The sequence below is a fragment of the Halichoerus grypus genome, chromosome 4 (genome assembly GCF_964656455.1).
Source record: "Halichoerus grypus chromosome 4, mHalGry1.hap1.1, whole genome shotgun sequence".
Lineage (NCBI taxonomy): Eukaryota > Metazoa > Chordata > Mammalia > Carnivora > Phocidae > Halichoerus > Halichoerus grypus.
In genome coordinates this window covers 129,167,990-129,193,618 of record NC_135715.1, presented here as the reverse complement: position 1 = coordinate 129,193,618, position 25,629 = coordinate 129,167,990, and the positions used below count along the sequence as shown (strand labels likewise).

Here is a 25,629-nt window from a genome sequence, read left to right as displayed (position 1 = left end):
GGTGCATGCTATTTTTCTCCCTATTTTAGAGACAAGAAAATTGAGAGATTAAGTAATTTGCCTCTATGAGGCCAGTGAGATGTCAGAGCCAGTATTCAAATCCGGGCTGTCTGATTCCAAATCCTGTACTTCTATCCTACTTATATGTAAGTAAAATTAGAAAGAATTATTAAAAGGCTCACAACAGCAATAGCAACAAAAATCCAGTCAACTCTTTTTTTTTTTTTTATTTAACTTATTGTGGAGATAAAAATGATGCTTTAATGTGCAGAGTCATTCTACTAGCATACTAGGGTATCTGTGGGATCCCCTGGGTCCCCGTGTTGGACTCCCTGCTCAGTGGGGAGTCTGCTTCTCCCCACTCAGTCACTCACTCTCCAATAAATAAATCTTCTAAAAAAATTAAGAATAAAAAATTTTTAAAAAATCCAGTCAACTCTCATCTCCCCCAGTCCTGCTGCCTCTAGGCAACAACGTCAACCTCTTTTAGGTGTTTTTTGCGGTATTTGTCTTTTGCAATAATGTGCATATACTGCTATTTCTTAAGTTATCAATATTTGATATTGTCTACTGACTTCCCATTAAAGGAGATAAATATTTAGCTCTCTTACACACATTCCCCTTGCTCTCCCTTCTTCTGCCTCCCAATATAATTCTCACATTTTTTGTTTCCATTTTAGTATTTACTTATGATGATTATGTACATATTGTTTACTGAGGCAAGTATATTGTGAGTCTGAGTAAAATTATTTTAATCATGGAGTTAATAATTAATTCATTTAAGAAAAAGCTTAGTTTTTCCACATATCAGTTTCTATTTCTATATACTCCGACATCTTTTCAGTATGATTTTTCCACATAATCACACCGATTTATTGGTTTCTTCTGAAGCTCTCTATCCTCTCGTTCCAATTTGGACTATTGCTTGCTAGAGCTGTTCCATAGCAGTTGTTTGGGATTTTTCTTTACTGACATTTCTGATGGAATCCCTATTTCTTAGATATGGATGATTTTATTGTTTATTTACTGTCTCATGTAGATGGACTACATTCCCCAGTAGCTTCTTGAGAAATGGGATTAAGAAATTTGAGATATTACCTGTCAGAAAATCTTTATTCTATCTTCACTTTTTTCCAGCTTATTTTTTAAGTAGTCACTCTCTTCACAGGGTCCAAAATTTTAAAAAAGTAAGGAGGTGTATATGATAAGTCTTCCTTTCATTGTTGCCCTCTGACACCTGATTTTCCTCCCTGTGAGCAAACAATGCTCTCTTTGTGTGTGTGTGTGTGTGTGTGTGTGTGTGTGTGTGTGTATGTGTATAAAATATATAATATATATAATTTGCATACCTAGGACTTCTGATGCAAATTATTTTCTTTGTTTTATTTGAGCTTTTTGACCATGACCTTTGTTTTTCTCAGATATGACCCATTTTTTTTGAACTGATTAAGACTTGTTGCTGTCATTACCTCAGTCTCCTTCTCATACCCTTACCCTCTATCATGACCTCTGTTAGCATTCATGGCCTCTTGCCCTGTTATTTTAGCTCCAGGTCCTCCTTTGCAGATAATCTAGAACAGAGAGCGTTCCTTAGCTGGTCTTTTTCAGCAAGTCAAGAACCCATCTTTACACACTTCACCATTTAACAACCTTCCCAGCCTCCACATCAATTCATTTGCTGAATTCAACTAACCCTGACTCCCAGATCTCTTACCAAACCTCCACACCCCTTCTATTCAATCTCTCACCTGGATTACTTTTAATAGCCTCCTAATCACCTTCAGTCTCCTTTCTGGCTTGCCCCTCAGCCCCCAAAAATCTATATGCAGCACAGCTTCAAGAATAAGCATTTTAAAATTTCAGTTGTGGGATTAGGTCATCACCTTATTTAAAACCCCTCAGGGCCTCTCCCCTTTACCTAAAGAATTAAGTACAAATCCCACAGAATTAGGTATCCCTCTCTTCCCTATATGGAGCTTGGCATTCAGCATTCTCATAGACCTCACTGTGTGGTAACTGACTATGTATGGTCCTGAGGAAAATTATCCTGTTTGAGGTTGGCTTTTGAGAGAAGAATTAAAGTTTAGTCTGACACTGGTTTATTTCCAACTGAAACATGTATTAATAAGACGTTTTCATTCTTTACCCATGAGGGGTGGGTAATGCAGGAATTTCAGATGGTGACTAGATAAGTGGAGGGATATTGTATGTTTCAAAATAGGTGCAAATATCGCCTAATCTTAAAGGCAGACATTGATTTTATGCCTTTTTTTTTTTTTTTTTTTTTAATGATGTTACGGGTTTGTGAAGGACTATTTGGTTCTTTTATATCTGGGAATGTGGAAGTTAATGGAGACTGGGTAAGTACAGGGAAATATGTAAATGTTCAGGTTGAAGACTTTTTGGATTTCTAGACCAGGAGTTGGGAAACTACAGCCTTTGGGCCAAATTCTATCCACCACCTGTTTTTGTAAACAAAATTTTATTGGAACTGGCTGTGCCCATTCATTTGTCTATTGTGTATGAGTGCTTTTGCACAACTACAATAGAGTTGAGTAGTTGTAGTAGAGACCGTAAGGTCCACAAAGTAAAACATATTTACTCTTTAGCCCTTTATAGAAAGTTCACTGACACGTTTTCTAGAGAGGAATGGAAGCTGAAAGGTGGAGGATGAGTACCCATTGAGTTGTAGATAAGCCTGTAGAAAGGTGAATGCAAAGTGATAGCAATTGAGCAGCAAGCAGTCTTCCTCACTTGCTCCCCCATTCCCTTATCCCTTAATATTCTGAGGCCTCAAAAGGGAGAATGAGTGGATAGAAATTGTCTACTAATTGTGAGTTTTGGGACTCCTTCATAAAAGGAATATTCGCTGAACTTACTGTGTGCAATCTGCATGCCTATCCTCTAACTATGTTCCATGATAAGGCCCAGTATACTCTCCCTTTACTAAGATATTGAGAAAAACATTAGTGAGGGAAGTCCCTGCATTAGTGGGGGAAAAAAATCTGTGGTTGCTCTCCTTTGTAGGCTATTAAGATTGGCTCCCTGGTTTCAGTGGAGATGATGGGATCCCATAGTAGCAGAAGACAAGTGGTAGCATTTAATCACCAAAGACAAAGAAGGGATATATGCAGTAATGGAAATCGGGGACAGAGATGTAATCAGAAGGCATTGTTTTGCAAATGGAATGAATGAAATAGATGGGCAGTACCACAGTATCACTTTGTGTATATACCAGAAAAAACTAGGCCTGGGGGCAAAAACATGGACTTTGGTTGCCACAGTTGAGTATCATTACCTCTTACCCAGTTTCCAAATGTAAGTCACTTCACAGGCCCAGAGCCCTTTGATTGAAGTTGAGGCCTAGTCTTGAGGAAGGCTGCACAATTGCTTCAAGCATTTACCACAGATCTTCCTCAAAAGCCTTCTCCAGAGAGACATGTAGCCATGCTTTGGGGAAAAGAAAATACTCAGACCTTTCATACGAATTCCTAGGGAGCCAAAATACCATTTGTGGCCCTCTAGTCATAATGGGGAATTAGAGTAGTTAGGTAATAGATGGAGTCTTTGCTCAAGTCTGACTCACAGGGGGCCCAGGTGTCAGCAGATCTACCCTGTGCTTATTTCTCCATTTCCTTAATGTGTAAGGAAGACATTCTGGATGACTGGCAGAATCCCTATATTGGTTCTCTAAGTCATAGATTGAGGACCATTGTGATAGGAGAGCTAAGTGGAAGACCTTAGAACTTCTCTTCCTTCTAAGATAGTAAATCAGAGATAATACTGTATCCCCAAGGGGATTGTTGAGATCAGTGCCACCGTCAAAGATTTGAAATAAGACTTGAGATATCTATCACATCTCGATTAGCTCATTTGGCCTTTGCAAAAGTTGGATGAATCTTAGAAAATGAATGGACTATTGTAAACTTAATCACTGGATGATTCCAAATGTGCTTGCTGTCCCAGATGTGATATCTTTACTTGATATAATCAACACAGCCTCTGGCATTTGGTATATAGCTATTGACTTGGTTAATTGCTTTTTCTCCATACCAATTTACAAGGACCACCAAAGGCAATTTGCTTTTATCTAGCACAGCCAAGGCCAGGTCAGTTCTCCTGTCCTAGAAATCTTAATTATCCCAACAACCCACAAAATATCACCTTGATTTACTATGTTGATAATACTATGTTGATTGTATCTGATGAGCAAAAAGTAGCAAGTACTTTAGATGTCTTTGTGAAGTCTATGAGAACCAGAGGGTAATCAGACCCAGAAAAATTTGGGAGCATTTCAGTAACATTTCTGGGCATTCAGCTGGGTCACTATACTTAATAGACCTTTATTTTTGGAGGTGACATTTTCTTCTCTCCTTCCCATTTTCTTCTTCTTCTTTAAACAAATTATTACATTGGAATTGTTTAATATTAAGTTTATAATTTAGTCTTTAGGTAACAGAATATTAGGTGGGATTGTGACAGAATTTGAAAAGTAATTCAGAATGTCACAGTAATGGATACAATGGCTATCGGCACTCTGCATCTCATTTTGAGGTTTCCTCTTCACTTGTACGGAGGATGCTTGCATCTTGTTAGGTAGAATATAGAGTTGTTTTGTTATTGTACAAGAGTTCAAATGTGTGAGAAAGTGTGTACATATGGAAACTGAGTAGTCAAAAGGGTAGACTATGCTGTTACCAATTTATTGTCTCTCAGGTCCAAATGTAGTCTCTTCTGCTCTGTAATAATGGAGCAGGGCCCTGTAAATATTTCTCCTTTGCTGACTGGTATTGATGTTAAGCCTTACCAGTAGAGGGCACTGGAGGGACACTGGAAATAGAAGGTGCTTCCCTTCCTGGTTTCAGGGTGGCTTCCTGGTTAGGCTCTTTCTGGGCATATTTTTTCTCTATTTCTCAGCCTCCACATAGTTTTCACTAGTGTTAGGTAATTGTGTGGCACATCTTTCTCTAGAGTTGGCACACCCCTACCCCCTGCACTTTCTCCAGAGCTTGACTTGGGCAGTAGTGTTGTACCCTGGAGTTATAGACATCATGGACCTGTTCCCTTGCCTAAGTCACCGATCCCCACACTCTGTGTTTAGCCCCACACATGTGCACTCTGGGGGGCCCACAAAACTGGGTTTCTAGGGAGCCTGCTGCCCAGATTTTATCCCAGGAACCAGCCTGGCGCCATATTGGCCCAGGCTATACATGAACGTACACTAGACTCTTGTAGAAGACAGCTTCTTAACTCCAGGTGCCATCAGCAACCAGAAGCAAGCGGTTATCCTCAGCACCTAGCAGGTTCCAGGGTTTGACACCTCGCTATGACTGGCTTCTTCTGGGACTCCACAGAGGGCAGATTTTTTTGGCAAGTCTCACTAGTGAAACACCTCTGTCACTTTTCCACCATCAGGGAGCCAACACTGTGCTCTCTCTGTAGAGATCTCTGGATCTCAGCGCGGTGAGGGGAGGGTTCTTCCTTGGGCCCTCATCTCAGCCTTGTGGGTAGTGGTTGCCCCTTGTATCTACTTCTATAACATTTAGAATTCTCTTTCACTCACTCACCAATTCCCTGTTACTCCAATCCTCTCAATAATAGATTAAACTTTCCTTTTTCAAATCACTATGTAGTTTTTGTCTCCTTACTAATCCAAGAGCCATCAATTATGTTTACAAGGTAAATACACAGAGAAATCTTTTAAAATGTAGTCCTTCTGCCCAGGGGAAGTACTAGTTAAGTGGGTAATCTGTGGGACCACTCAAATCACTCCTCAAAATTTCTCTACTGTCTAGTATGTCATAAATTATCAGTATATATCTTTCACAGCTGCAGATTCATTCACAGTAGCTGGAGAGTATGTGAGCTCCCCTTCACCATCATCCTACCCTCTCCCCAAAGTGTATTATAGTTCCATAATTACTTGTTTGCTCCAAACTGTAACGGTAGAATTGGCTGGTCCACAAAATCCTGTCTATAACCTTTCACCTTCAAAGATAATATTGTTAATGGAGATGCTTATCTGACCAGGTTTAGCTGAGAAGTTGGATGTTTGGCCACACGCTTTTCTGTATTAAAACCTGTGCCTCTAAGTTGTTGGAGGTCAACTCTGTCACTAGGCTCTTTGTCACATAACCTGCAGATACTACTGTTCAGAAAGTCATCCTACTCTATGACAATTACATGCAATTAGTTGTCCACTGGTGGCATTTTCCAGCCAGCCAGAGCTACTCTACTTTGTCTTTAGCTGGGATCTTTGGGATGTTTCTGCCTCCTCCATCTCGGTGCAGTTTGCTTTGCATCAGTGTTTGTCACCTGTCATACATCCACAAGTCACTTCCTGCTCAGAAGAATTGCAGGCAAGGATGTGGACATGGACTTAGACATAATCAAAACTAACAAACCACAATAGCAAGTCACTGTGAAATTTGATTTTACCAATGAATACAAGCAGAAATGACTTCCTGCCACTCCTCCCTTCCCTAACCAGCAGATGAGGGCACTTAATAAAATCTCTGCCCGAGCACATAAGGTTTATTATTAGGACAAGTTTTTTGTTGTTGTTGTTTTGTTTTGTTTTGTTTTAATTTGATTGGGAAATCTAGATGATAATGTGTGGCAGTGATTCAGTATATATTAATTTTGCAGTGCTATACTTTTCTTAATCTACAATCTATGCTACATTTTAGGTATATAGTTTTGTAATTTTTTGCTTTTTGTGATTACCCTTAACTCTTTATATCATGCTTTAATTCTTGCAGTAGCAAGCACATTTCATATACCAATTAGGCTTTGTGCCAGTTAAAGTCACCTGGAACCAGACCTTAAATCCCTGGGGATGTAAAAGTTTATTCTCTTGAATATAGGAACAAGAAATGGAAAGAACCACTTTCCTCTTATTTTATTAAATGTTACTTTCATGTGCAGTTATGAAATGCTCTGTTTTTACTGCTTTAGAAGATTGCTTCAGTTGGAATTTTTAAATTAAACTAACAGCTTAACTAATGTTTTTGCAATGTGTCCTTTTCCACCTGGAAGGGACAACAGAGACTAAAGATGGATCTTATCTTGATCTTTTCCCATTTGAATCTGCATTTAAACAACATTCTCAGGTGATTCATTGTCACACTAGAGTTTGAGAAACCATAGTCTACATAACTGGTAGCCACAGCTTTGTAGTTGGATTATTTTAATTTGTGGTATTTCAGTTCTTTCTCTTCAGAGAGAAACATATTTTTACCCCTGAGAATAATCCATTGATTTTAACCCAGTCTCACAGACTGTTAGAATAATGCATATTGTTTTAGCCTTATAAAATATCATTTTGTGGATATTTTTATTTATTATTAATGCCCTCTTGTAATGTCTACATATAAACTAGCATATAGATTGATATTCTTTAAGACCAGGGGCTTCTGAATTTTATTTTATTTTTCTAATTTTAGACATTTATACTTTAGAATTTAGAAGGTCTTTGAATTTAAATTAATTTTTTCTAGTTTAAAAAACAATTTCATGGTATTCCTATCTCCTGTGAATCTGATGTTTTATAATTAGCAAGTGACCATTTTAGATAGGTGTATTTAAGGGTTTAGAAAGTACAATAAGAACAAGACCTTCATCAGCTCGTTTCTATATCCTGAATTTGCTGTTGTGCTGATTTTTTGTTTTTTCATCTCTGAAACTTCTGAGTTTAATTGGAAGTTGATTCTAGGAGAAATTTGTTTTGTTTCACTGGCTGTTTTCACATAGGTCTTCAAATTTGGTAAGTAGTGAGGTCTAGGAACATGATGTTATTCCCAGGAATGGGAATTAAGAATTCTGGTTTTCTTTAACTCATTCATTTATTATGTTGGATTATGTGTTTTATTGTTCAGAATATGGGTTTTTCCATCTTTATAATGGGAATAAAATATTTTAAAAATGATTTTACAACACTATAATTAGTAATAAAACCCCAGTGCCTCATTTATATCACCATTAATTTCTAAGCCTTTTCAGGAAACTTTGGGCCATTCATGCTTTGGATTTCATCTAATCTATCTAAGTCAAAATAACTTTTGGTCATTTTATATCAAGAATCTATTTTGGGGGTGCCTGGGTGGCTCAGTCAGTTAAGCGTCTGCCTTCGGCTCAAGTCATGATCCCAGGGTCCTGGGATCGAGCCTCGCATGGGGCTCTCTGCTCCGCAGGAAGCCTGCTTCTCCCTCTCCCACTCTCCCTGCTTGTGTTCCCTCTCTCACTGTGTCTCTGTCAAATAAATAAAATCTAAAAAAAAAAAAGAATTATCTAGAGAGCCTAAAATAACAACAAAAGCAGGCCCTATGTATGCCTTGCCCCTGGAACAATTAAATCAAACTCTCTAGAGGGGAAGCCTAAAGCACTCTTTTTAAAAGAGCTTTCTGCTAATGTGTATCCAGAGTTGAAGACCGCTGATAGAGATGCTTAATGTTGAGTGTAATTTTCATTAATGGAATCCTGATACTGCACATTAGCAGCAAAGGACAGAAAAGTCATATAAAAATCCCTGGGAGATTTATGTTGGAATCTTCAAGTGATCAGCAATTGATAAAAGACTATTCCCTTCTGAAATAATCTGAAAAGAGGAAAGCATCCTGTTCCTACATTAGTAGACTCTGCTACTGAAAGGACTCAATCTGTTAATCCTCCATTGTTAAAATCTACAATCTCATCCTCAATCTTTATTTCTAAAAATACGCTCTGAAAACAGTTGTGTGGGTTTTTTTTTTTTCCTTTTTAACTCATTTGTCCAGAAAACCTTACCTGATATGAAGCTATTTGTAGTTCTTTCCTTAGGTTTTTCCCTTATCTCCTTACATTTAGAATATCAATTCTTCTTTAAAAAAAAAAATTATTTATTTTAGAGAGAGTGCACGCAAGCAGTGTTAGGGGCACAACGGGAGGGAGAGAGAGACTCCTCAAGCAGACTCCCCTCTGAGTGCAGAGCCTGACTCAGGCCTCTGTCCCAGGACCCCAAGATCACAACCTGAGCCGAAATCAGAAGTCAGCCGCCTCACTGATTGAGCCACCCAGGTGCCCCTAGAGTATCAATTTTTGACCCTTAAAGATCTTATTTCAGATAAGTTAAAAGCTCAGTAATTTAGTTCAAATTTGAACACATTTGGGAGAATGCTACCTTTCCACTTAAACAAATGGCATTGGCCAAGCCCCTTAATCAGTTTGACATTCAGTGTTTGTCAGTAAAATGGGAATGACTTCACAAGATTGTTGGAGGACTAAATGAGAACCTGTGTAATGTTAAAATATCAGGGACCTAATCAACATTTAACAGAAATGAATTATTGCTTTATTATTTCTAATAATGAATGAAATCTTGGTCCTTCTTTCCTTTTCCAGTCAAACCTATATTGGGTGTTCACTGTGTCACCAACATTCTGGTAAGTGCCAGAAAAACAACCATGAATGAGGGACACACTATCTGTATCCTACATGAGTTTTCCTTGACTCCCTCATTGGAGACATCCTAAACTAAAACCTACTAATTGAGTGACGTCTGTAGATAGAGACACACACACACACACACACACACACACACACACACACACACAATGATAGGATTATTTGTCCGATTGATGAAGGACTTTTCTAGTTTATAATTTATTCCTAAAAAAAAAAACCTTTCTTCCAACCACCTCATTAATTCCATCCTTCTTTCTCATTCCCGACCCTACCCACAAATATGACTTCTGGCATATAATATTTTGGGAAAACCATCATTGTTATAGAAGTATCTAGTTCTGTCATCTCCCTTTACTCTGTACTTTCCCTGAACCCTTTCCTGATTTATGTGTTGTTAAAACATCCTAAGAAGACCAGCTCATTCCTTCTCAAATTCCTAATCTAGCTTATATCTGGCTGCTCAGGAGATCTAATATCACTAGCAGCACTGGGGAAGGGGATTTTTGGTGGTTGACTCAGGGACAGGAAGGAGGGTGAACATAGGTTGATTTATATCTATTTATCAAACTGTGATTAAAGGTGATCAGGTAGTATTTCATAGGTGACCATTATCCTATGAAGCCTCAACTTTTGCCTGTTCTTATCTTCCTAGAACCTCTTAGATCAGGTTGTTGCCCTATTATTCTGAATGCACCCTAGATCCTAAGCCCTAGATGTTGGAGGCAGGACTATAACTAGTCTAGTGGATTCTCTGCCGAGGTTCATTCCTGGTTTTGCACTAAAGCCCATTGGACTAGGTCTAGTGCAGTTTACTTTTAAAGATGAACCAACTGTCAAAGAATTAACATCTCTCAAGGGTAAACTGCAGGTTGTAAAATCTATATCCACATGACATGGATACTTTATCTGTTAACCTGTTTTCCCTTGACTGTCCTCTATTTTGTTTTCATATTCCCCCTGATCTATCTTTCCAGTTTATCCTTTTTCCTCCCACCCCTTAAATGTAGCTATTTCTCTGGCCTCTTTACTGTATATACTGTCGGTGAACTCTTCAGTACCCCAAGACTGACTCCCACATTTTCATCTCTAGCACAGAACTTTTCCCTGATTTTCAGTCCTATGTATCTTTTTGCTCATGAGAACTCACCTTGGAAGTCCTATCAGCATCTCAAATTTGTCTCCCAAACTGAACAAATTATCTAATTCCCACCCCAAGTCTACCCTTCTTCCTATATTCCCTGCCTTTGTTAATGTCATCACTTCAGCCATCCACCTTCCATTCTCCCTTTCTTTCACCAAGTCCTATTTGATTCTACTTCCTGTACTCCTGAATTAGTCCTCTCCATCCTTTCTACCTTCCTCATTTCTTTGGTATTCATCACCTTTACTGGTGCTGAGGAACCTGTGACTTATCTAAAACATAAATATGATTATGATTCTTCCTTAATATAATCCATTTCCTTCCACTCTGAACAAAATTGGTGGATTCCAGACTCACTTTGTGTGCTAGTCTTTAAGTGACCTCCCAGCGTCCCCTCCTGCTATTTCCTATCTGTGTCTTCCACTTGGACTGCCCATGTCTTGTCTTGCTTTTATGTGTTTGCATCTGTCATTCTCTCTTTCTCTTCTCTCTTGTCCACCTGCCTAAAAATTGCTTATCTTTTCAAGATTCTGCTCACCAGTGTTATCTTTGGCAAAATTTCCCTAACATTTCTCCTTACCTCCCGTATTGCTTTCAGTCTTCCATCTTAGCACATGTTTTATGGTTGCACGTTGGCATGCCATATTTCCTACTAGTCTCTGCTCCTTGAAAGTAAGAGCTATCTTTAATTTGGTAGCCAGAGCCTAGCACAACATTTGATACATAAGAATTTGCACAGCAACATTTGTGTGGTTCTAAAACTATTTATATTATGTCTTTAAATAATGTAAAAAGCTAACCAGGTCATTTTAATTCTTACATGCGGCTCTTGAAGCAACCCAAATTCAGTAATATTGAAATCTCATTTTTATGAGCAATATACATTATAATTGAGTTATCTTTTGAAGCCAAAGTGTCTATTCCATACATACATACATACATACATACATACATATACATCTTTCCAAATAGAGGTAGTATATAGAACTAACTATTCAAGTTCTGCGTATTTTATTTATTTAGCTTAAAATGTCTTACTAAAGGCCAGAGAATCCATCTTAGAACTTGGCTTTTTAATTTTAAATTTAGCAATATCTTTGGAAGAGAAACTGAATAAAGTGTCAAACGTAGTTTTCACTTCTATAAATTAAATTTGACTTAAAACATGGTTAGGATTTAGGGAAAAAGTCATTTTCCTTCCCCTTTGCCCCTGCAAATAGGATTGAGTATAATGGTGCATGGTATGTAATTATATACTGAAACCCCTTCATATTGCCTTTTTTAAAACTTCATCATAAAGAAAATCAACCCTCACTGTGACTCAGGCTGTCATCAAAGTTCTCTTTTTTCTTTTTCTTTTCTTTCATTTTTGGTGGCCCATATTAGAGTTTAATAAACATGTTGCTCTGTTCTTAGGGTCAACTGCAAGCAGTATTTTATTAAACCAAATACTGCTTTTGTAACTCAATGATCTTTGTTGCCTTTTTAGAGTCACTTCAAGTAAAGCTTAGTGCCATCTTCTTTTTGCTGTTAGATTTTGTATTTGTGTGAGTTGTTGAAAATAGCTGTGGTTAAAGAAAAGAAAATAGCTGTGGTATAAAAATGCAATAGATGCTCTTAATTTTCTAGTCTTTATTGGTTCTGTCAGGATTCACAAGTATTATCAGGTAAACAAATTTGAGAGCATGCCAGTTTATAATCTTAACTGATTCGTTTGGAGTAGAGGTTCATACATTGAGGGCAAATTCCATAAAATAAAAGCCACTATTTTAGATGTATGCCTAACAGTCCCTATATACCTTTGCTTTCTTATGGATTTCCCCCTTTCTTTATAATCAATTCAATGAAGTCTTTTGGCCCCTTGGTCATTGAGTTAAGATACCTTTTTAAAAATTCTCTAAATTTGTTTATAAAAATAATTATATGCCTATCATATAGTAAATATTAGCCACAGCTTACAAGGTTTTTTTTTTTTTTTTTTTTTTACTGGAGGGAAATCCCTAATGTTTTATAGCCTTAATAGATTATAACTAATTATAGCAATGTGTTCTTCCAAAAGTGTAATTTCTTGAGGGCAAGATATTTTTGTATTTTTGTTAACCATAAGAGTACGTTGTTTATACCTTATGTTTAGCTGTTGCTTGAATGAATGAATTGACCCCTGCCTATAGGAATGAATAGCTACTAATGCCATTTATCATTTCTGTTTATAGGTATTACCATTTAATGAAATCTTCTTGCCAGCAACTCTATGATAAAAAATATAAGTAACAGAGGAAACTATAACTGTTATTTGTCAAGTGGCAAGCTTTTAATGTCAGAATGGCTCACATAAAGCGACTAGTAAAATTACATCTTAAAAGACATTATCATAAAAAGTTCTGGAAGCTTGGTGCAGTAATTTTTTTCTTTATAATATTTTTGATTTTAATGCAAAGAGAAGTAAGTGTTCAATATTCCAAAGAGGAATCAAAGATGGAAAGAAATATAAACAAAAACAAGATGTTTGATTTAATGTTAGAAGCTGTAAACAATATTAAAGATGCAATGCCAAAAATGCAAATAGGAGCACCTGTCAGGCAAAGCATTGATGCTGGTGAGAGACCCTGTTTGCAAGGATATTATACAGCAGCAGAATTGAAACCGGTTCTTGACCGCCCACCTCAGGATTCCAATGCACCTGGTGCTTCTGGTAAAGCATTCAAGACAACCAATTTAAGTGTTGAAGAGCAGAAGGAAAAAGAACGTGGAGAAGCCAAACACTGTTTTAACGCTTTTGCAAGTGACAGGATTTCTTTACACCGAGATCTTGGACCAGACACTCGACCTCCTGAGTATGTTGAAGAATATTCATTGTTTACTGTTTAACATTAGGGTTTCTGGGGAGGGGCATTAACTAAAGAATGTGCTTGTTCTTCAGCCACACTGAGGCAAATATCAACAATTGCTGTTTAATTTGTTTAATTATGTTTTTGTTTAGTATTGAGGCCAACCATATCTGTGCTTGGTGAGGCATTGCAGACATGAAAAGTTGTTACCTTACAAATTGGAAAACTAAATTTTAGATCTGACTTCTGTAGAACCACAAAGAAATCCTTTATTCTTAAATGCTTTAGTTTTCTAATCTATTAAGTAGGGAATATGGGGCCGTTTTTATGGGAAATGTGGGAGGCGGAGGAGCTGTCTCGGTTCTCCTCTGTGTATTGCTATAGAATAAATAGAAATGTTTAAAAAAGTGCCAAGACTTTGGAGCTATTAGATAAGAATATTCTATGAACTAAGTCACAGACTTTGTGGCTACTTTCAGTACTGTAATTGTATTTCACAATGCCCTGTAACCTTTTGTAACCTTTCTTTTAAGGAACAATATTGTTAAATTGCTAATTCAATTATGATTTTTTTTTTTCTCCAGAGTTTTGTTGAGTATCATATGTATAGAATTGTCTCCCTTTAGCTTCTGAGAGGCCAACATTGCTTTTTATGTCACTTTGTTTACATGTTATCTCAAGTACACAGTATTTTTACTATGGTTTCCCTCCAGATCCTACTGTGCTCTCCTTAGTTAACCATTTTGTTATCTTTGAGGTTGTGTTCAAATGCTCTATCTGAATTCAAATAGGCTAAAATAAATTCCACCACTTTCAAACCACCGTTGATTGGTTGAAAGTGTAAGATAGACAAACTGCAAGCGAGCGATGCCTACGTATTTGCTTTCTGGTTATGATAGAATTATATTTGGAAGTGAACCTGAAGAAAAGAACTTTTATAGACTTAAGTCTATGGCTTCACTCATACTTTTCTAGAGTTATGATCATGAATACCTGTTCTAACTATGAATCACTCAATATTGAAGTTGTGTAGATTAGACTTCTGTCTCTCTATTCTAATCTGTGTGATTCAAAGTTAAGGTGCTCATCATTTTTAAATGAATGTGTGAAGAAACAAATGGATGTCTGTAAAATATTCTACCTTCATAACAAGGCACAGAATAGTTCCTTTCTTATGTTAATAGTTAAAATGCAGTATTGCATTTGACTGATTTGGGGAGAGGTCTTGACTAAAAAGCAATCCACATCACAAATCAAGAAGCATAATTTTTATTCTTTGATGTGACAGTCAATGTCAGCTCAAGATAAGTTTTTCCCCCCAATATAGCATTAAGGAGCTACAATAGTATTCACTAATGAAATTATTGTAAGTGAAAAACAACTAAGCACTCAAAAGAACCTTTTTTGGATAGGAATTGGATACCTAGAACTGAAGAACTGGTGAAGATTTAACACTTTCTTACTTCAAATTTAACCTATATCAGCAAGGAACACATTTTCTGAAGAATTGCTGATCTTTTCCATGCTCATTAAAAATATAGATCCAGGGTCTCCCAAAGGCAGATGTTCATGTAATAATTTAAGCACATATCTATATGTCAAATTTTACAAATGGTTTGACTGGGAATATGCAGTCGGTTTGGTAAGTTGTTTGATTTCACTACTTTAAATGACGTGAAAAAATTTCTAAAGCATAAGTTAAACATACTTTTTTATTGTTTCAGAATAATTGGGGTTTATAAAATCATACTGTGAAATTTTATTATCACTTGCATTAATGTTATAACATGACACCTTTACTTGGTATTAGTAGTTATCAGTTAAGCAGATAAATCCTAGCTTAAACTGAGGGAAAGCCTTGTAAGATTAAAGTGATCAGATTTTATTTATGAGAATTTTTGTGAGGTTTTATATTTAAAATTCCAAAACCTTTTTGTAATTCTCAATTAATATTATATTTATTAGTCCCATGACAAGTAAATGTAGGGAAATTTTTTTTTTAATCCCCAAACTCCTCCCCAAAATGCTTATAAGACAATTAAGTCATAAGGTTTTTTTTTAAAGGAAAATAGCATGGAGTTTTTAATAATTTTTACTTTTAGTTTATGTTGGTTTGTAAACCTTTATGTCTTAAAAATACAAGCTTATATTTAGTCATTTGTTTCTGTGTAATTGTGAGTCAAGAGTAATTATGAATAGGTAGTTTGTGTTTGGACTTTATTTCTAATTGGTAGTTTATCCAAAATTCAATCTAAAATAAATGGTTTGCTTTCATCTGTCAGTGAGGATGAATGTGATTATTTGCTTCTGATTATGCATATATATTTGAAATCATGAAGGCACGAGAGAGCAAAATCACTTTCACTTATAACTTTCCTCTCCTTTTCTTACTCAGCAGTGTTGACACACTCTGTTAATACTCTATCCTCAATCTAATTCCTTTTTTATCACTACAAATATTCCACCCTAAAGACCTCTTCTCAGAAAAGGATCTGAAACACATTCATACTGAGGTATGGCTATGAAAGTGATTCATGAGAGTTTATAGGGTATCTCTCTTAGGGTGGCTTTCCCAGGCCTCTGGTATCATACTGGGGGCTCTGGTTTCTCCACGGACCCTCACAGAGTATTTGAAGCGTGCTAGACTCTTATCTCCATAAGTGAATGATTTACTTCTTTATCTTTGGGTTTGAACAGCACTGTTTGATTGTTCACACACTGTATTTGTGGTGCCTTTTTACTGTGTGGGAGGATTTTATACTCTATTGTCTATAATTGTACAACCATTTATGATTTTTAAGTGAACTTAAAGATAGTTATTTTCTTTATTTATCTTTACCATAGACCACACATCTTTTGTGTCCCGGGGTCACTTTGTTTGGTTTTACGGTGGTCTGAAGCCCTCTACTATATGTTGTATCTTTTGATCCCCACCTCAACTCAGTAGGCAAGGGACTGTGGTCAGCTTCAGTCTCCAAGCCTGGAGACCATACAGATCCACCCACACCTAACGGCTTCACATGAAGATTATTTTCATTGAGGAAGATGTTATTATAAAAATGAATTCAAGGTTAATCTGTAACTAATGTGTTTAACTAATGGGTACTACCATTAATCAGCCAAAAACTACTTCTCTCCTTGTGCCCATAATGTTTCATAAGGTAACAGGATCACAGGACTTTTTAACATGGATTTAGGATTTTTATTTAAAATTCTTAAGTTTAGTATTGTAAAATGCTAGGTCTTATTTAAATAAACTGTGGATCAGATTATTGGAGCAAAATCTTTAACACAGCATGGCATATGGTAGCAACTTAATAAGTCTTGCTGAGTCATAAACACCATAAAAAATAGATTTTATGGTAAGCCATTTTTTCCCTTTTGGTTCAAGTATAGATTAAGTAAATTGATTTTAAAAACTTGAGAAATATTACATAGGAAAATAAGAATCTCTGCAAAGATAAATATTCATTTAATAAAGTTGCACTGTTTAAAAAATTGCAAGTAATAAGAAAAAAGGATGATTTCTACAAGGAAGAAGAAAAACTTGGTTTTTATTTGAGCAATTACAAGTATTTTCCATTTTTACAGGTTTGTGTCACTTGTAGGTTATTTTCCCTTTTTGAAATGCTATTTGTGTTTTATATTGTTGAGAAAACTTACAATAGCATATTTTAATCCTTGACGTGTAATCTGTGTCAGTGGACATGATCTCTGTGTAAAAAAATTTGTTGTGATCTATTTATATTCCCATAGCATTAAGATCAACTTACATAGAAAATATTTGTCCACTATTGTTCCTATGGTGATAAATTTTAAATAATGATAATTTTAGTAATGACATAGCTGTGAAATAAAGTAATAAAATTCATAATTGTTCTTCTACTTCTTTGACTTCTTCTAGATGTATTGAACAAAAATTTAAGCGCTGTCCTCCCCTGCCTACCACCAGTGTCATAATAGTTTTTCATAATGAAGCCTGGTCCACGCTGCTTAGAACTGTCCACAGTGTGCTTTATTCTTCCCCCGCCATACTGCTGAAGGAAATCATTTTGGTGGATGATGCTAGTGTAGATGGTAAGAAAGCACATGCAAATTAGATTGTTTCCCAAGTAAATCCCATCTGATGTTGTCCAAAGTCTATTTTATTATATTGTACTCTCTGTATGCCACCTCAGAACTTGAATATAATACCTTGAATGGTAGGTATGATGGATGAAAGGAGAACCTAAGTGTGTCCATATTTAAATATTTTAGAGTTCAGAAATGTATGAAGTACCATGATTCATAACTTTGTAGTCCTCGGTGTAAGACTTTTATTGTAAGGCATCGTGGTTAAGAACACAAACTTGAGCCTTGAGTCAGGCTGCCTTGGTTTGAATCCCAGCTCTGGTCCTAACCAGCTATGTAACTTGGGCAAATTACTTAATTCCTCTATGTCTCAGTTTCTTTCTCAGTAAAATGGGGAAAACGCCATATTTCATCAAATGTATTGTATGATACATCATTAGTTTGTTTACCACTTGAATAAAAAACCCTCACAGACAATTAAAACAAAGATGCCATTGATTATAAGAAGTTTCCAATTGTGCAGCTTAGAATTGAGGAAATACGTAAGTAGTGCATAACTCCTAGGGTTGTTTTGAAGATTAGATGAGTTAATATAAATAATATATTAATAATATAAATGAGTAGTTAAAAATCATTAAAGAGTCGCTACATTCTGTTTTACTTTGGCTGCTAAATATGCCAATATTGTTTACAAAGTTAGCTAAATTCTTTAATGCATTTATACTTAAAATTACCAGTCAATTGTCAGGTCCTAAATTACACATTTTAAATTGGAATCACAAGGCTAATCAGACAAATACCCTATGTTGCTAAATTTTCAAACATTACAAGTATTTTAAATATCAGTCAGATACAGATTATTTCAATGATCACAGAATTTATTCCTGAATGAGTTGAGTTTGGATCCAAATTCTTTAAGGTCAAATTCCAACTCTAATACTAATTAGCTGTTTCCTCATCTATAAAATGGAGATAGTAATACTCTTTCATCAAATCCAAAGCAACATCTATTTTAAGATAAACCATTACTTTATGTACTATGAAAAAAGAAAAAAAAATACTGCTTGTTAAGTGACGTATCAATAACAAGATTTATCCAGACTTAAGAAATGATAATAAGTGAATAAAACATAAAATTATTAACCTGGCTTATTTAATTATTTCTACATACAATCCTAAACATTTCTATAATTTCAAAATATCATGAGTGAACTGAGATTATATTTTGAAGTTACATTAACATCTAAGTGGAATAAGGTTGCTTATCACCAGAGATTTTTGACCTGGATGTGAAATCAATTCACCAAATGGGCAAGTTTTATAATTCAAGTCTCCTCCTCATGGGTAACACTACATACAGATCTCTGACTTGAATTTCCAGTCCTCCTACCCAGGTTATATCACCACTTAATTGTAATCAACTAATTTATTTACTGCTTAAAATGTTCAGAATTTTTTCTGATTCTTTCCACTTGGTCTGCAGTCCATAGAGTTTTAAGTGACATTTAATTAAGTTCTGCATGTCTCTCATAGGTTTTGTCATTAAAAAAAAATTCCTGCTCTGGTTTTGTGAGCTTTCTTCTCAGATGATTTTTATTTTGTTTGATTTTTCAAGCAGTGAGAAATCGGGGCCACAGTAAGGCTACTTGTAGTAAGCCTTCAGTTGAAAGTAACTTCTATTATTTAATTGTACAAATAAAATTAATAGATTTAAAGGAAATCAGAAAGAAAAGTGGGGGCCCTGGGTGGCTCAGTTGGTTAAGCATCTGCCTTTGGGTCAGGTCATGATCCCAGGGTCCCGGGATTGAGTCCCACACACCGTTCCCTGTTCAGCGGAGAGTCTGCTTCTCCCACTGCCTCTCCCCCTGCTTAAGCTCTCTCTCTCTCTCTCATGCTCTCATGTGTGCACACGCGTGCTCTCTCTCTCAAATAAATAAAATCTCTTTTAAAAAAACGAAAGTGATATCCAATCATAATCTTCCTATTTCATTTTAATTTTTCTATTTCTTTCTTAATCACTGTCTAAATAAACATGTTTATCTAATTATATCCATGCCAGAAATCAATTTTGAAATCTGACATTTTCATATAATATTATTATTAGCCCATTTCTTTCACCTTCAGAACTTTATTTTTGATGACCATGATGGACCATTTTACTTAACCATTCACCTTTATTCACTCTACAGTGTTTAATGAATATCCTTGTGCTTGTGTTATTTTCCTCCATTTGAATTGTATCTTTGGGTAAGTTAGACTGCTTGGTCAAAGGGCCTGGATATATATATATATATATATATATATATTTTAAGATTTTATTTATTTATTTTAGAGAGAGAGGAGAGAGCATGAGATGGAGGGAGGGTCAGAGGGAGAAGCAGACTCCCTGCTGAGCAGGGAGCCCAATGTGGGACTCAATCCTGAGACTCCAGGATCATGACCTGAGCCAAAGGCAGTGGCTTAACCAACTGAGCCACTCAGGCACCAGGGCCTGGATATTTTTATAATTCTTTATAATAATTAATAGTTTTCTTGGTGAGGGATATCTTTGCATACTAATGTAATTAATTTGTCTTATTGAATAAATGGTCTATCTAATGATGAGTACCCACTATGGAAAATGTGTCCCTAGTCACTGTAAAGGAGTGTGTGAGGTAGAAATGATAATCCTTGATTTCAGTTGGTTTAGGGAAAAGCAGCAAAAATATGTGGATAATCAAGTGACAAAGATAGGTAAGTCCCAATGATAGTAAAACAAAAGATAATCAACATTGTCAGAGCATAGGTCATGTGGTAAGCCCTGTCTTAAATGCTTTATTTGTATAGTAATTTTTCATTTTATCCTCCCAGCAATCCCCTGTGAGGGTGTTATTATCCCCATCTTAGAGATAAACTGAGGTACAGGTAAAATAAAATAACTTACCTAAGGTCACACAGCTAAAAGTAATGGTGCTATAAATAGATAAACCCAGGAGATCGGATTTCACAGCTTTGTGCTCTTAACCTCACAAAAAGATGGGTATGGATGGGGACTGAATTTAAGGGGCAGATAAAAATGTATAGGAAGTTCAGAAGTTGTGGGTAAATGAAAAATTCCTTAACAAATCAAACAGTGAGACAGTTTACTGAAGGAATCTGTAGTGACTCCATTAAAAAAAAAAAAATCAATCCCCATTAAGACCTTTGAAATGTTTTTATATAAGTTTTTATTTTACAAGTCAAATCTATGGTTAAAACAGGAATATCCATGATTTATATTTTAAGATAAATTACAATCCTGCTTGTCTTTCAGAGAATTAATTCTGAGGTACCTGAGAAGGCAGTTAAAAAGTTAGTCTGTTACTCTGTGGCAACAGTGTTTAGATTTATTTTCCACAGAAGTTGTTCCTGGACTCTCACCTTCTTTATGAATGTTTAAGCTTTGAATAAGCAACTCATTTATCTGTACCACTGGAGAATAGAAAACAAACAAACAAACAAACATAATCACAGATGAAGTCATCTGTACTTGCTTCTGAAATCTGGCAGAAGCAAACATCTACCCTAGGACATTTATTGATGTTCTCAGCATTCCCAGATCTTTTTGAGGCTGTACTATGAGCCTAAGAAGGCTACCTGAGGAACTATATTATATACTCAACAAAAAATCATGAATTTAATGGTGAAAAAGCAGACTTAAGAAGTTGTTTCACGATATGAGCAACACCTGACTGATGTGATTAATGTGTTTTCTTTTATCTACTGTTTTAACTCTTGCTTATCATGTCTCTCATCCAAATTGGAATGAATATCTTAAATTATATACCCATTAATAAGATTTAGCCTGTTTTTAGCTTCATTCCTCACCTACATGCTCCCTTCTTCTGTCATATTTTTACTGGAAAAAAAAATTGTGTGTCAGGGGACTCCAGAGCTTTCAAAAATTTTATGCTGACTCTGTAAAAATATTCCCAAACTGCGATAGCCTTGGACTTTGCTATTTGCCATTTTCCTCAATGTTTTGGTTTTAAATTATTTTATCACTGCCTAAGTATCAGAATCCTTTTGATACTTGTCATTTTTCTTTAAATTTCCAGATTTAAATCCCAATTTTAAAAAAGTGTCAAATATGTTTTTGGCCAAATTCAGTTTCCCTCACTCCCTTAGCTAATGTTCTTAGACCCCTAAATGAGTCTTCTTAACTCCTGAGGTCTACTCCATTTGAAGTCTCTGCTTTCTCCCAAATATATTTATTGATATTTCATGTACAGGAGAAGTCTGTGTTAAAACGTTTTGTGTTATAGTAGTTCAGAAGTTAAGATTTGCATATATAGCTATATTTTTTTTCATTAAAGAGCTAAATATACAATTTTCATCTTAATGGAAGAATGTGTGCAACTGTTAAGACAACAAATGTGGAGATATCATTGCTCTGTGGTTTTTTTAATTAGCCTTCATGTGTTATATATGAATATAAACTTAGGAAGAATTAATCCTGATATTTTTTTTCTTACAGAGTACTTACATGATAAACTAGAAGAATATATAAAACAATTTTCTATAGTAAAAATAGTCAGACAAAGAGAGAGAAAAGGTCTGATCACTGCAAGGTTGCTAGGAGCAACAGTTGCAACAGCTGAAACACTCACATTTTTAGATGCTCACTGTAAGTATATATGTATAGACATAGTTGTAACATTTTCCCTCTGCTTCCCTCCAATTTAAAAATTGAAGACGACTTTTCTTTAAATGACTAATTGTATTTTCTTTAACATCATTTTCAACTGGTGATTATAGCAATGATGGCCGAAGCAGATTACAGCTCTGGGTAGGAACCTCCTTTAACTTAATGGAGTTCTTACCTCCTCTGTGTTTTAGGCTCCTCAACTCCAGTATCCTTCAGTGACCAACTTCCCCAGCAAGTTATCCTTGCCTGGGCTTTTTTTTTCAGATGCTCATTCTGTCAAAAAAAAAAAAAAAAAGTTTTTCCTTATTACTGTTGATTCTTAACAGTTTAAAATGAATGAAAGTTTTGTCCTGGTCCTGATACTTTCAATTTCTGTATTTTAGTTCATTTTTCAAAGATTTGCAGACTCCTCTTGTGCTGTGTTCCAAACTCTTCTGGCATTTTAGAATGAATATTATCCATTTTTGTTTTATTGCTACTGGTTTTTTCCCTTTTATTTTTTTTAAAGATTTTATTTATTTATTTATTAGAGAGCGAGCGAGAGAGAAACAGCATGAGAGAGGAGAGGGTCAGAGGGAGAAGCAGGCTCCCCGCTGAGCCGGGAGCCCGATGTGGGGCTCGATCCCAGGACCCTGGGATCATGACCTGAGCCGAAGGCAGTCGCTTAACCAACTGAGCCACCCAGGCGCCCCCCTTTTATTTTTAATGGTTTTGTTCTCCAGTGTCAATGATTTTAAAGAAAGTGTATAGCATTTTTAGAGTCCATGTTTAAAGTACATGTTAGGGAGGGGCGCCTGGGTGGCTCAGTCATTAAATGTCTGCCTTCCTTAGGCTCTGGTCTTGATCCCAGGGTCCTGGGATCTAGCCCCGCATTGGGCTCCCTGCTGGGCGGGAAGCCTGCTTCTCCCTCCCCCACTCCCCCTGCTTGTTTTCCCTCTCTCCCTGTCTCTCTCTCTCTCATTCAAAAAATAAATAAAATCTTAGAAAAATGAAAAAATAAAAAAAATAAAAAAATAAAGTGCATTTTAGGGATTACTAAAATGTCACTTAGTCCCTCAGCTATAAATTTAGTGGGTTATACTCTTTGTATGAGCATTTAGTTTTGAATTGAATTGACTAGCCCTTAGATTATGTTTGACCTGGCAAATGGTTTGGGTTATATGCTAATTGTTACAGAGGGCTTTTGGATTTGCTTGAGTCTCTTTAGAGCTATCATATCCAGTACTTTCTTAATACCTGGCTCTTAAATGAAGAGAGAGGTGTTTAAAAAAGGAAATGGTTCATTCTCCAATATTTCCTCTCCTGGTCCAAAATTACAATTATGTCAGACTGGGCATTCTTCCTCTCAGGCAAATGTATTTGATGGATCTCCATGATACCAAGTGGTCCTCCTAATAACTGCCAAATTCTGCCTGATGGGGAAACCTGGGTAGGACTGAATCTCCCGAATTCTGTGTGTTAAGTGAGCCTGGCCAGGCCAAGACTTTTTTATGGCATTCCTTTGCCCCCACTTTCCATTAGGGCTGGGGCAGGTTTGAATGGTCCTTCTCCAACTGCTGAAATCAAAATATTCTGACTCCTTGACTTATTTTCTCCTAAGACTCAGTCAGAGAAATGATGATTTTGATTACTACACCTTACTCAGGGAGAGTTTAATAAATCAGAACACTTCTGGGTTTAGGTGGCATGGATCAGCAAGAAGTTACCTTTGATTCATAGCTCGTTTCAGAGGGAAACACAGCATCTGAAACTTAAATACTCCAGTGTCATTTTACTTCCTCACTAAGGTAAAAAAAAAAAAAAATCATCTCCTGTATACAAACTTTCCTAACTATGCTGAATCTTGCTTTACCCTCATCGCATCACAAGAAACCTTTAAGAAATCTCCTCGATGTTAAATGTTCAAAACACAATTGACTATTATTCATTTCTCTAAACTGTCTTCAAAAGACAAAGGAGAAAACCCTCAGTGTTTTCAATGGATTGATTAGGATTATGTTCCTTCCAGGTGAGTGTTTCTATGGCTGGTTAGAACCTTTGTTGGCTAGAATAGCCGAGAACTACACAGCAGTTGTGAGTCCGGATATCGCATCCATAGATCTAAACACGTTTGAATTCAACAAACCTTCTCCTTATGGAAGTAATCACAACCGTGGAAACTTTGACTGGAGTCTTTCATTTGGCTGGGAATCGCTTCCTGATCACGAGAGGCAAAGAAGGAAAGATGAAACCTACCCAATTAAGTAAGATGATTGCTCTCAAAGTCTTATATGCAGTTCAGTTATTTAAACATGTAATCACTCTTTCCTTTTTACAGTTTTTGCCTGCAAGGTAATTCACACTAACAAGATAAAGAACATACACATTCTATGTAGGGAATGAAAAGCCATTTATATATATATTTACGCATGATATTACTGAGCAGGAAGTAGAAGTAAGTGAGGTCTTTAGTCTTCCTCATAAATCATTACTTCAGAATCTTTAGGCTTGGTTAGAAGACACTTCATAATTCTGTTCTGCTGGGAAAAGGATATTTAAACTACTACCCTTCACCCCCACAAAACTTGACTCTGAAGATAGCATTTTTAGTTTTTATTAACCTATGTAAAACTTTTGAAATTGTGATCTCTCTTTAATTTGTTTGGGAATTTGATTCAGTTGCTCTTTAAATAAGTTCTTCTTTCTTATTTAATTTTTATAACGAAGTTTGACAATGGATTATTTTTCAGAACACCCACTTTTGCAGGAGGCCTTTTTTCCATATCAAAAGAATATTTTGAATATATTGGAACTTACGATGAAGAAATGGAAATCTGGGGAGGTGAAAATATAGAAATGTCTTTCAGAGTAAGTTTATAAATATAGTACATATTAAACAGTAAAATACACATTTTGTTCTAATTGGCTGATACAGATTATCATAGATGTGTGCTGTCTTTACTTTTTGTGCTTTCTAAAATTTAATTGCTAGAAATTTTAGAATAAGGGTATTTCTTTTAAAATGTAACTCATTGCTGCCAATGTAACAAGAGGAATCAGTTAAACGCCTGTGTTCAGCCAATAGCACCAATTAATGCACTTGTAGCTACTGAATTCCAGCCAAGATAAATATAATTCAATCTAGTGCTTCAGGAAATGAGTTGATTATCAAGGGAGTCAGGATGGAAAAACATTTGTGTATAATTTTAAAAAGACATTAACTCTTTGCATTAAATGAGCTTTTTTTTTTCCTATGCATATTAAAAGTTAATATGAGAAACAAAACAAAAACTTTGGATGGTCTCCACGTACACTTATTTGATTTCATGAGTTCATTTTCTGCAATGACTCTGTCATTCATTTTTCATCTTTTAGACTGGAATTTAGTGGGAAAAGAACTGAACTAGGAGTTAGAAGATTTAAGTTTTAGTTCTGGCTCCGTCACATAATGGCAATGATGATCTTAGCCAAATTTGAACTGCTCAAGGGAGGGCCTTTTTTAA

General features: G+C 35.9%; 1 protein-coding gene across 2 annotated transcripts in view; it reads left to right on the top strand.

The window, feature by feature from the left end:
• GALNT3 (polypeptide N-acetylgalactosaminyltransferase 3) overlaps positions 1-25,629 on the top strand; it is a 43,552-nt gene that overhangs the window by 7,489 nt on the left and 10,434 nt on the right. For both annotated transcript variants that reach the window (XM_078070927.1, XM_078070926.1), the window contains exons 2-6: positions 12,796-13,416; positions 17,315-17,487; positions 21,977-22,126; positions 24,156-24,390; positions 24,877-24,994. In XM_078070927.1, the coding sequence (XP_077927053.1) occupies positions 12,905-13,416; positions 17,315-17,487; positions 21,977-22,126; positions 24,156-24,390; positions 24,877-24,994 (1,188 nt within the window). In that variant the 5' untranslated portion in view covers positions 12,796-12,904. The remainder of the gene's footprint in view (positions 1-12,795; positions 13,417-17,314; positions 17,488-21,976; positions 22,127-24,155; positions 24,391-24,876; positions 24,995-25,629) is intronic.